This window comes from Protopterus annectens, chromosome 14.part0, assembly GCF_019279795.1.
Source record: "Protopterus annectens isolate FY-2018-M chromosome 14.part0, PAN1.0, whole genome shotgun sequence".
NCBI classification, from domain to species: domain Eukaryota; kingdom Metazoa; phylum Chordata; order Ceratodontiformes; family Protopteridae; genus Protopterus; species Protopterus annectens.
In genome coordinates, this window is record NC_056748.1 from 460,897,861 (window position 1) to 460,910,265 (window position 12,405).

Genomic DNA, 12,405 nt, shown 5'->3' on the forward strand with positions numbered 1-12,405 from the left:
TTTTGTGCTAGATTTAACCAACGCACTGTTAAGCGTCAGTATGACTTTGCTTTAAACTATTTTGGACGCAGATTTAATTATAAAATGTAGTCGGATAGCCATCCGTCTACCGGAGTTCACAAAAAAACGGAAAGAAAAAGAAAAGGAGAGATTACTGAGGCACAAAACAGTCGACGAAACTTCTCCTAAGCCAGTCGCCGGTTCTCAGTGAGGCGCATTTGCAGCCCCTGACACCCGCTACTTTAGAGTCGCAGGCCGCGTCTGACTCCCACGTGGAGTCGGCTATGCCACTGGAAACTCAAGGTATTGGAGCCTCTGTCTCTATTCTCTCAGATGGGTCCGGAGCCGCTGAGCAGGCACTGGCTTCTGAGGGTGTATTCAGACCTAAACAATTATACATTAAACCGACTTCAGCTTCAAAGACTAAAGCACCTTTAAAGACAAAGAAACTCAAGAGCCACATGAACAGGCCTCCATGCCCAAGAAACAGATGCTCAAAATGTCCGAAGACTTGATTACCTTGATCAGGAGTTCCCATCCCCCTCCTGATAAGAGGCCTAGGCAAGAGACAGATTATAAATCTTCTGATCAGGTTTCTATTTCTTCTGATTCCTCCTCTGATCAGGAATATTCTCTTTCCCACTATGAGGATTCTGATGCTGAAGAATTCATTCCTTCAGCTTCTCCTCCTGAGGACTATTCTTTTGGGGAAACCTTGCACACTATGAGGGAGCATTTCCACTGGGAGAGCCAAGGTTTTTCAGAATCTAAAAAGAGGCTCAGGGACTTCCTTTTACTACCTCAACACAGGCCCCTAGCCATTCCACCTGTATTAGAGATTGTAGATGTGTTTTCAGAGTCCAGTCTGACCCCTGACTCCTTACCTCTGGCTCCTGCTAAGCCTAACAGATATTACAGGGTTCCTGACTCTCACAAATTCCTTTTCAAAAACCCTGTTGCAGACCCAGAGACTATTTCACAGGGTCCCAAAGGGGTTAAGGCTTCCGCTGCAAAAAACCCTACCCCCTCTGACAGAGATTCTAGGGCACTAGATAGATGGGGAAAAAAGGTTTACTCATATGCTACCTTTTCTATAAGGGCCTTAAATTGTCAGTTTCATATGCTCAAGTATCAGCAATATGTCATGTCATTGCTTAAACAAAAAATGTCAAATTCTGAATGTGCAGAGAACAAGGAAATGCAGGATTTATTGCATGCAGCTGAACAAGTTGGAAAGCATACTTTGCAGTGTGGTTTTGATTCTCTGGAGGCCTCCTGCAGGGCCACAGTTATGGGTTCTGTAATTAGGAGGCATGCTTAGTTAAAGGAACAAAGTCTGCCTGATCATGTCAAAGTGAAATTATTAGATCCACCTTTACAGCATGATACTTTATTTGGTGTTAAGGCAGAAGCGGTGTTAAAGAAAATGAAGGACAAAGCTAAATCTATGCAAACTGTCAAAGATTTCTTACAAGTACAGCCACCTAGGTTTAGTAGACAATGGCCTACAAAAATGGGTCCTTACCAGTGTCAGACAGACCCCAAAGGGGCAGATCCCAGGCGCAAGGTTCATACAGGTCAAAGCAATAGGGTGCTTCTACCTCCAAAAGTGGAGAAGACAAATCACAACCTTACAGTAAACAGTCCCAAAGACTTCCCCCTGCCGGCACCAAGCACTTATCAACTGGCAGCACCCTTAGGGGGAAAAACAGTTTTTTCTCAAAATTGGCACATTGTAACCCAGGACAAATGGGTTCTAAACATAGTGTCACAAGGCTACAAGTTTCACTTCCATACCTTGCCAAAGGCAAATGGCTGTCCAGATCTGCCAAAAAATCAATGGGCAGAGGCACAAAAACAAGTCTCATCCCTCATGGACATGGGGACCATTCAACAAGTACCAGAGCAAGAGCAGTGACAAGGATTTTACTCAAGACTGTTCTTGGTACCCAGAAAGGACAAGGCCTGGAGGCCAATACAGGACCTATCTATTCTGAACACATTCCTGGATATACAAAAAGTCAAGATGTTGACCTTGCAGCAGCTTCTGCCCATGCTGTGCACGAACGCTTGGCTTGTGACTTTAGACCTGAAAGAGGCATACCTGCATGTCCCAGTCAGACAAATATGCAGAAGATAACTCAGATTCAAGGCTGGCTCAGTGCATTACCAATTCTCTGCACTGCCCTTTGGCTTATCTACTGCGCCTAGGATCTTTACAAAGTGCCTGGCACCAGTAATTGCATTCTGCTGACAAAGAGGAATACCAGTATATCTCTACTTGGAAGACTGCCTAATTTAAGCAGAGAACAAGGACACTCTACAGCATCTGGCATTTGTGAAAAGACTTCTAACATGCCTAGGGTACACAGTCAACGAAAAGAAATCAAAACTATTACCCTCTCAAGAGATAATAATAATATTCCTGGGTGCAAGCTTAAATACAACTGCCCAGATGGCTTATCTCACGCCAGACAAACAAAGGCAGCTGACTGCCTATTTCAGAATGTTGGCAACGAAGGCCCAGTTTTCTGCAAGAAAAATTCTGCAGGCTTTGGGCTTCATGGCATCCTGCTAATTCCATATGCAAGACTGCATATGAGGAAACTTCAATGGTACCTAAAAAGTGTTTGGACTCAACATTGCCACAGCCTGGAAACTATGATTACTCTCATTCCCTGCCTCCAATAGGAGTTTCGATGGTGGGCAAAGGCTTGCCACCAAAACACAGGACAGCCATTAACATTACCCCCAGCCAGGCAAACACTAACAATGGATGCTTCAGATTATGCCTGGGGGGGCCCACATGGCAGGAAGATGCATTCAGGGCACATGAACCTCAAACCAAATGCATCTACATATTAATCAAAAAGAGATGCTAGCTGTGCAAAATGCCCTGACAGCATTCAAGGACCTACTTCATGCAGGACAACCACTGATAAAGACAGGCAACACCACGGTCATGTGGTATATAAAAAAGCAGGGGGGGCACACATTCTTGCCCCCTTTGCAGACTGGCCATGACTTTGTGGGACACAGCATTGACTTACCAAGTACATCTGCAGGCACAATTCCTGCCAGGAAGGAAAAATGCTCTGGCAGACGAACTAAGCAGAAACCTCATGGATCCCCATGAATGGCAGCTGGATCCACAAATCTTCAACATAACAAGATCATCTATTTGCTTCCCCTCACAACTACCAACTAAAAAGATTCTGCACAAGGATTTATCACAGACAAGCATGGAAAGTGGACGCTCTGTCTTTCAGCTGGAAAAACCTATCAGTATATGCCTTTCCCCCTCTGCCACTCCTCCCCAAGGTACTCCTAAAGGTCAGACAGGAGAAGCCAAAGCTGATACTGATTGCCCCAGACTGGCCCCACCAGTACTGGTATCCAATACTAAGAAACTTGTCTCAATGCTCAGTTTGGACCTTACCTCAAATACCTCATCTACTGTCCCAGCAAAACAATCCGATCCTGCACAGCCACCTCAGGACTTTAAACCTGGCAGCCTGGCTGATAATGTAGTCATACAAAACACACCTCTCAGTAAAGCTGTGATGGATGTCATTTTTGGAAGCCAGAAGGCCTAGTACTAGAAAATCCTATGCTGGAAAATGGAAGAGATTCTGTGCTTGGAACCAGGCACAAGGAACTGATACAGCTGTCCCAAATATTCCTCAGATTTTGCAATACTTAACTGAGATGCTGGACAAAGGCCTATCTTTTTCATCTACTAAAATTCATGCCTCTGCCATTTCAGCTCATTACAATGTAGAGCCACCAATCTTTTCTCATCCCTTATTAAAGCAGTACCTCAGAGGGGCCAAAAATGTAAGGCCTCCAAGGAGATCACCAATGCCTGCATGGGACCTCAACTACGTATTGGAAAAAATAATCAGTAATGAGTGTCAGATACGAAGGAGAGAACACAGCATATAGGTACTTCAACCACCTCGAGGCATTCAGTAAAATAAAACACAATGTTTATTTGAGTAAGCGCTTTCACCTACTTGGCTTCTTCAGACTCATAGACAAAGAACAAGGAATTACAACAAGACTTAAATATCCACATTGGGCGGGAAGTATAACTCCACCCAAAGCTATTAAACAATTAAAAATCATTAAAACATGTCGTGTTAATACAGCTCTGCAAATAGTTCCAGAAAGGAAAATCACTAAACAGCTGGGAAATTTATAAAGAATTATCCACAAAGCATGTCAGGAATGGTATGTTAACCAGCAAAACTTAAACAATGAAATAATCCTTGTAGTGTCAATAGTACATAACAAGATAATAGGCTTTAAAACAGGCTTTAACAGCAAGCTTTTAAAAACAACTTATAAAAAGAAAATCATAATCTAGTGAGTAACAAACAAGCAAACAGTATAACAAACATGACAGACATGAAAATTGTGTACCTGCTAATATGCTTTGAGTCTTCTCGTTCTCAAAAATGGTTTTACTGATAGTTTTCGTTCAAGCCTGGGGTGCATCTGATCTAAGCTTGATAATCCACATATTCTCCCTACCTTCTGTATGCATTCTTATATCTCCTCCTCTGATGTTCACTTGCATCTGCTCTAAGATCCTGAAAGTAAAAGTATGTGTGGAGTCAGTTTCAAGAACATGTTTCGCAAGTGCATTACTTCTATGTTGCATTCTAATTGCATAGAGGTGCTCTCGTATTCGATCCTTCAGATATCTATTCGTTTTCCCAATATAAAATGAGGAACATTTCCTGCATGTAGCAATGTATACAACATTGGCTGATAGACAATTCCCATGGGCTTTCAAATAATAAATGTGCTGATTAACTGGGTGAACAAATGTCACTTCACTGCTGATAGAGGGACAATAGTTGCATTTACCACACATTTGAGTACCAATCAGGTTGCCAGAGGATGGCACTTTGGACCTTCCTTTTTCACACAGGATCCTCTTTAGGCTTTTCTTGTTTTTATACCTGAAACAAGGAAAGTCACCTACCCTTTTCTTAACCTGAGTGTCAACTGTAAGAACATTCCAATGTGTTTTAATTACTTCCCTAATTCTCCATGCATCAGTAGTATAAAACATGGTAAATGCTTCCCTGCATGATTTATAGGAATTAGATGCTATAAATTCATTATTGGTTGTCCCCTGATCTGAAAAGTAAGGTGCTGCTGTATCCTGTCTAGATCCCTGAGCACTGTCAAACCCCTTTGTAATCTCATAGTTGTTATAACAACGTTGAGATAGCCGAGCATACAAATCATCAAGGTCCTGTTCAAATCCTTTCAAAGTGGGATTGTACCTGGAGACCCTCATTGCTTGTCCTTTGACAATATTTCTATAGACATACTGCGGATGCATGCTACGACGGTGTAACAGTGTATTTATATGACATTTCTTCCTATAAACACCAGTATTCACCAGTCCATTAGGTAGTTTCTCAATAAATACATCAAGGAAAGTAATTCTGGTTGCAGATGACTCATGACTAAACTTGATATAGGTTGTGGCATTGTTCAACTGATCAACAAATGCATTCAATTCATACATAGGACCTCTCCAAATAAAGAAGAGGTCATCTACAAAACGTCTATAGAACACAACGTGTTCCAAAAAACCAGGCAGTGTATACATGAAGATATTCTCCCATTCAGCCATGAACAGGTTGGCGTAGCTATTGGCACACGAGGTGCCCATAGCTACGCCATCCCTCTGTAGAAAACAGTAGTTCTCAAAGCAAAAAACATTATTATGTAAAACAACCTCTAGTAATGAAACAATTAACATAATCTTTGAATCAGAGAACTGAGAGACCCTTTTTAAATGTTTTGTTAAAAAATCAATACCAACATTATTCGGAATAACTGTGAATAACGATTTCACATCCATTGTCAAAAAGATTAGATCTAGTGTGTCTGTTACATCCTTCAGACAATCATACAATTCAACTAGGAACTGTTTCGTATCCCTGAATATGGACTTATTCATGTCTACAACTGGTCTTAAATTGTGCTCTATAAAAATTGAAGATGGTTCAGTAATCCATCCCCTCCCCGCTACTATGGGTCGGAGGGAGGATCTGTCATACTTTATGTATCTTGGGAAGTCCACTGATCAGAGGAACCAATGGTGACTGAACATCAAGAAAGGAGAAAAGTTGATTGTCTATAACATGACTGTTCAGGAGACCTGATAAAAACCCATGTACCCTATGAAAAAAGACTTTTAACAAATCTGTATCTAAGGGCTGATAAAATTGTGTATCTCCAAGCATATGTAACATTCTTTGGGCATAATCATCATGGCCCATAACTACAATGCCCCCTCCTTTATCAGCGGTCTAATACATATGGAGGAATCATTGGACAGATCTTTCAAGGCTCTGTTCTCTTTGTAAGTGAGATTGTATTTAGTAAGACGCTGATGCTCACTATCCCTCATCCTGTACAAATCATCTTCAACCAATTGGCTGAAAGCAGATAGTAGGGGATGTAGTGGAGGAGTGAAAGCGCTGGGGCGATGAAAATGTGAATTAGGTAACACATCACTGTCTTCATTAAAATACAATTTCAGGGATAAATTACGTACAAATACCTTAAAATCCCTCATCGTTTCTTCAAACACACTACGTGTGGTAGGTATAAACGAGAGACCTCTAGATAACACTGATAGCTCCTCATTATTCAAAACTCGTGGAGAGAGGTTAAAAACTAAGGTTTCCCTTTCCCTTTGCTCTCCCACATTTTCTTGATGTTCTTGTTCGATGGCTGTTCTTTTGTTGATCTGAGATCAACGATCTCAGCGACTCCTCTATAGGAAGGAAAAAGTTATTCAAAAGCTGCATGTACTTGCAACTAACCTCTAGATTCAGTTGTTGCCACTGAAAAAGTAGTTCTGGATAGAGGGTGCCAGTCGTCGGCATTTTCAGCACTCGCAAACCCCTCGGGACGACTTTCCTCTGTAAACAGATGTCAAAATGCTGGCGTTGTGTTTGTAAACGTTTTAACTTCAGGAAGTCATTTTCGATCTTGTTCAGAGCTGTGCGAAGCTCTTCCCTGTTATACGTGGCATCCGATACATCCAGGCCATCGCAGTTGTCCTCATAAAGTGCTAAAGGGTTAGCACTTTCACGCAAGCAAGCATTAAAGCGTTCCGTTAAAGGCATCACCACATTCAGGTTCCTCATTGGTTCCTTAATAGTATACGGCAGTTCAATCTGCTCCGGTGCTCCTTCTGCCATGTCTCCACTGATAAACGTAACGTGGCAACTACTTTTTCAGTGGCAACAACTGAATCTAGAGGTTAGTTGCAAGTACATGCAGCTTTTGAATAACTTTTTCCTCAGTTAACAACAGGGCCAGTGTCTGCACTTCTGATGTGATCATCGTCAGACACAACACAGTTAGTAATACTGATACAGCTTGCAGCCCACAACCAGTTGTGAGAAGCAAGACCAATACATGCTTGCAATCCTCTGCACATCTACTAAGTAGTGCTTCTACTTCCCGATCTGATAATGCCCCTACTTACAATGCCAGACACCCTTTTCCAATCAGAGTAGATCACAAGGGGGGCAGGACGAGGTCATTGAGCAGGGGGCGACAGAAACGGAAGCTGTCGTTCGAACAGCCATCGAACAAGAACATCAAGAAAATGTGGGAGAGCAAAGGGAAAGGGAAACCTTAGTTTTTAACCTCTCTCCACGAGTTTTGAATAATGAGGAGCTATCAGTGTTATCTAGAGGTCTCTCGTTTATACCTACCACACGTAGTGTGTTTGAAGAAACGATGAGGGATTTTAAGGTATTTGTAATTTATCCCTGAAATTGTATTTTAATGAAGACAGTGATGTGTTACCTAATTCACATTTTCATCGCCCCAGCGCTTTCACTCCTCCACTACATCCCCTACTATCTGCTTTCAGCCAATTGGTTGAAGATGATTTGTACAGGATGAGGGATAGTGAGCATCAGCGTGCTCTTACTAAATACAATCTCACTTACAAAGAGAACAGAGCCTTGAAAGATCTGTCCAATGATTCCTCCATATGTATTAGACCGGCTGATAAAGGAGGGGGCATTGTAGTTATGGGCCATGATGATTATGCCCAAAGAATGTTACATATGCTTGGAGATACACAATTTTATCAGCCCTTAGATACAGATTTGTTAAAAGTCTTTTTTCATAGGGTACATGGGTTTTTATCAGGTCTCCTGAACAGTCATGTTATAGACAATCAACTTTTCTCCTTTCTTGATGTTCAGTCACCATTGGTTCCTCTGATCAGTGGACTTCCCAAGATACATAAAAGTATGACAGATCCTCCCCTCCGACCCATAGTAGCGGGGAGGGGATGGATTACTGAACCATCTTCAATTTTTATAGAGCACAATTTAAGACCAGTTGTAGACATGAATAAGTCCATATTGAGGGATACGAAACAGTTCCTAGTTGAATTGTATGATTGTCTGAAGGATGTAACAGACACACTAGATCTAATCTTTTTGACAATGGATGTGAAATCGTTATTCACAGTTATTCCGAATAATGTTGGTATTGATTTTTTAACAAAACATTTAAAAAGGGTCTCTCAGTTCTCTGATTCAAAGATTATGTTAATTGTTTCATTACTAGAGGTTGTTTTACATAATAATGTTTTTTGCTTTGAGAACTACTGTTTTCTACAGAGGGATGGCGTAGCTATGGGCACCTCGTGTGCCAATAGCTACGCCAACCTGTTCATGGCTGAATGGGAGAATATCTTCATGTATACACTGCCTGGTTTTTTGGAACACGTTGTGTTCTATAGACGTTTTGTAGATGACCTCTTCTTTATTTGGAGAGGTCCTATGTATGAATTGAATGCATTTGTTGATCAGTTGAACAATGCCACAACCTATATCAAGTTTAGTCATGAGTCATCTGCAACCAGAATTACTTTCCTTGATGTATTTATTGAGAAACTACCTAATGGACTGGTGAATACTGGTGTTTATAGGAAGAAATGTCATATAAATACACTGTTACACCGTAGCATGCATCCGCAGTATGTCTATAGAAATATTGTCAAAGGACAAGCAATGAGGGTCTCCAGGTACAATCCCACTTTGAAAGGATTTGAACAGGACCTTGATGATTTGTATGTTCGGCTATCTCAACGTTGTTATAACAACTATGAGATTACAAAGGGGTTTGACAGTGCTCAGGGATCTAGACAGGATACAGCAGCACCTTACTTTTCAGATCAGGGGACAACCAATAATGAATTTATAGCATCTAATTCCTATAAATCATGCAGGGAAGCATTTACCATGTTTTATACTACTGATGCATGGAGAATTAGGGAAGTAATTAAAACACATTGGAATGTTCTTACAGTTGACACTCAGGTTAAGAAAAGGGTAGGTGACTTTCCTTGTTTCAGGTATAAAAACAAGAAAAGCCTAAAGAGGATCCTGTGTGAAAAAGGAAGGTCCAAAGTGCCATCCTCTGGCAACCTGATTGGTACTCAAATGTGTGGTAAATGCAACTATTGTCCCTCTATCAGCAGTGAAGTGACATTTGTTCACCCAGTTAATCAGCACATTTATTATTTGAAAGCCCATGGGAATTGTCTATCAGCCAATGTTGTATACATTGCTACATGCGGGAAATGTTCCTCATTTTATATTGGGAAAACGAATAGATATCTGAAGGATCGAATACGAGAGCACCTCTATGCAATCAGAATGCAACATAGAAGTAATGCACTTGCGAAACATGTTCTTGAAACTGACTCCACACATACTTTTACTTTCAGGATCTTAGAGCAGATGCAAGTGAACATCAGAGGAGGAGATATAAGAATGCATACAGAAGGTAGGGAGAATATGTGGATTATCAAGCTTAGATCAGATGCACCCCCAGGCTTGAACGCAAAACTATCAGTAAAACCATTTTTGAGAATGAGAAGACTCAAAGCATATTAGCAGGTACACAATTTTCATGTCTGTCATGTTTGTTATACTGTTTGCTTGTTTGTTACTCACTAGATTATGATTTTCTTTTATAAGTTGTTTTTAAAAGCTTGCTGTTAAAGCCTGTTTTAAAGCCTATTATCTTGTTATGTACTATTGACACTACAAGGATTATTTCATTGTTTATGTTTTGCTGGTTAACATACCATTCCTGACATGCTTTGTGGATAATTCTTTATAAATTTCCCAGCTGTTTAGTGATTTTCCTTTCTGGAACTATTTGCAGAGCTGTATTAACACGACATGTTTTAATGATTTTTAATTGTTTAATAGCTTTGGGTGGAGTTATACTTCCCGCCCAATGTGGATATTGAAGTCTTGTTGTAATTCCTTGTTCTTTGTCTATGAGTCTGAAGAAGCCAAGTAGGTGAAAGCGCTTACTCAAATAAACATTGTGTTTTATTTTACTGAATGCCTCGAGGTGGTTGAAGTACCTATATGCTGTGTTCTCTCCTTCGTATCTGACACTCATTACTGATTATTTTTTCTTGTTTGGATACACTAGGAGGAGAGTTTACTCCACTATTACTTGTTTTTTCCTTTTTACTTTGCCACGTTACGTATTGGAAAAACTCACCCTGCCTCCTTTTGAGCCAGCTGCTACTGCTGATATAAAATTTTTATCCTGGAAAACAGCTCTGCTCCTAGCAATAACTTCTGCAAGATGAGTTTCAGAGCTACAGGCACTCATGGCGGTAGAACCCTTTATCATTTTTTATCCAGACAGGGTCTCTCTGAGAACAAACCCAACATTTATGCCTAAGGTGGTGTCCAGTGTGGCGCTTAACCAAACTATTCACCTGCCAACCTTTTATCCAAATCCACAGAACAAGGAGGAGAGAATTCTGCACTCTTTGGATGTACACAGAAAGCTTAGATTCTACTTGGACAGAACCAAAGCTTTCAGAAAGACACAGCAATTACTAGTGGCATATGCTGCAGGATCACAAGGAAAGGCTATCTCAAAGCAGATTATTTCAAAATGGATAGGCCACTGCATTTGTTTCTGCTATTTTCAACATGGCAAGCCAGTGCCTAAGGGCATTAGGCCACATTCAACCAGAGCTGCAGCCACTTCAGCAGCCTTTCTCAGGGGAGTACCAACCAAGGACATTTTAGAGGCTGCTACTTGGAGTTCAGTGCACACCTTTACAAAGCACTATCATCTGCCACTCTACTCTAAATCCGGGGCAGGCTTTCCTACTGCAGTTCTGCAGGGCCTCATAGCCGCTCCTAATGCTGTTTAGCTCCAGCCTCCCAACCATAGCTTTGGGACTCTACCCAAATGTAATGACTGCAGCAGTGAAACACGAAGAACATAGTACAGTTGTGTACACTTACCATAAATGTAAATGTTAGAGTGTATTCGCTGTTGCAGTCCAGGTTACCCACCCGCCTTCCCCCTTTTTTCTGCTGGAACTTATCTTTCCTTCTCTGATTTATACAACCTATGTGGTATATTTGCTGGTAGATGAAGGTAACGTTTATATTGGTGCATGTATTTTTATATATATATATATATATATATATATATCTATATACATTTTGGCAACCCTTTTAGGGGGCACCTGACATCTGGGGCAAGAAAAACTGAAGAAAATGGCGTTGGCTGCTTCTTTTATACCCCTGACGTCAAGGAAGGGGCGACAGCAGCCGACGCAGGACCCAAGACTTTGGAATTCAGGCCGACTGAGGGCAACCTGCCAGCAGGATTACCCAAATGTAATGACTGCAACAGTGAATACACTCAACATCTACATTTATGGTAAGTGTACACAACTGTACTTTTTCTGTCTTCCACTTTTGCTTATGGTTCATTCTGGGGGCTCCTACCTTCCTAGTGGGCAAGAAAAAACTGACGTCATGGGGTCGGCTGGCTCCCTGTATACCCAAGCTTCCTTTCATTGGATATGACGTCCGCCAGCCTTCAGAGGTGGGAGATTTTTACTCTGGTAGTCAGGCTGGCCAAGGGCTTCCACAACAGGAAATCCCCACAAGTCAGGACTGCAACAGTGAATGAACTGTAACATCTACATTTATGGCAAGTGTATACAACTGTACTTTCTTCATGTAGTTGTTAAACTGATCCTCTCTGACTTTTTTGTGTGTGTTTCAGCAATTGGGAATGCATACGCAGTACTCAGCAATCCAGAAAAACGTCGGCAGTATAATCAATATGGTGAGGAAAGAGTTCATCCCAACCATCACGGACACAGTCATACTGATTTCCACAGAGGCTTTGAAGCAGATATTTCACCAGAAGACCTATTCAACATGTTTTTTGGTGGTGTTTTTCCTACAAGTAAGTCTTAGACTTTGTATAATCTATGAAATTTCTCTAGTTTGCTTTGTAGAGGAAGCTGTGGTCAGAATTCTATGCCATATCAGTTTT

General features: G+C 41.2%; 1 protein-coding gene across 1 annotated transcript in view; it reads left to right on the plus strand.

The window, feature by feature from the left end:
• DNAJB12 (DnaJ heat shock protein family (Hsp40) member B12) overlaps positions 1-12,405 on the plus strand; it is a 1,115,823-nt gene that overhangs the window by 488,545 nt on the left and 614,873 nt on the right. The window contains exon 4 of the mRNA XM_044056212.1: positions 12,130-12,315. Within this exon, the coding sequence (XP_043912147.1) occupies positions 12,130-12,315 (186 nt within the window). The remainder of the gene's footprint in view (positions 1-12,129; positions 12,316-12,405) is intronic.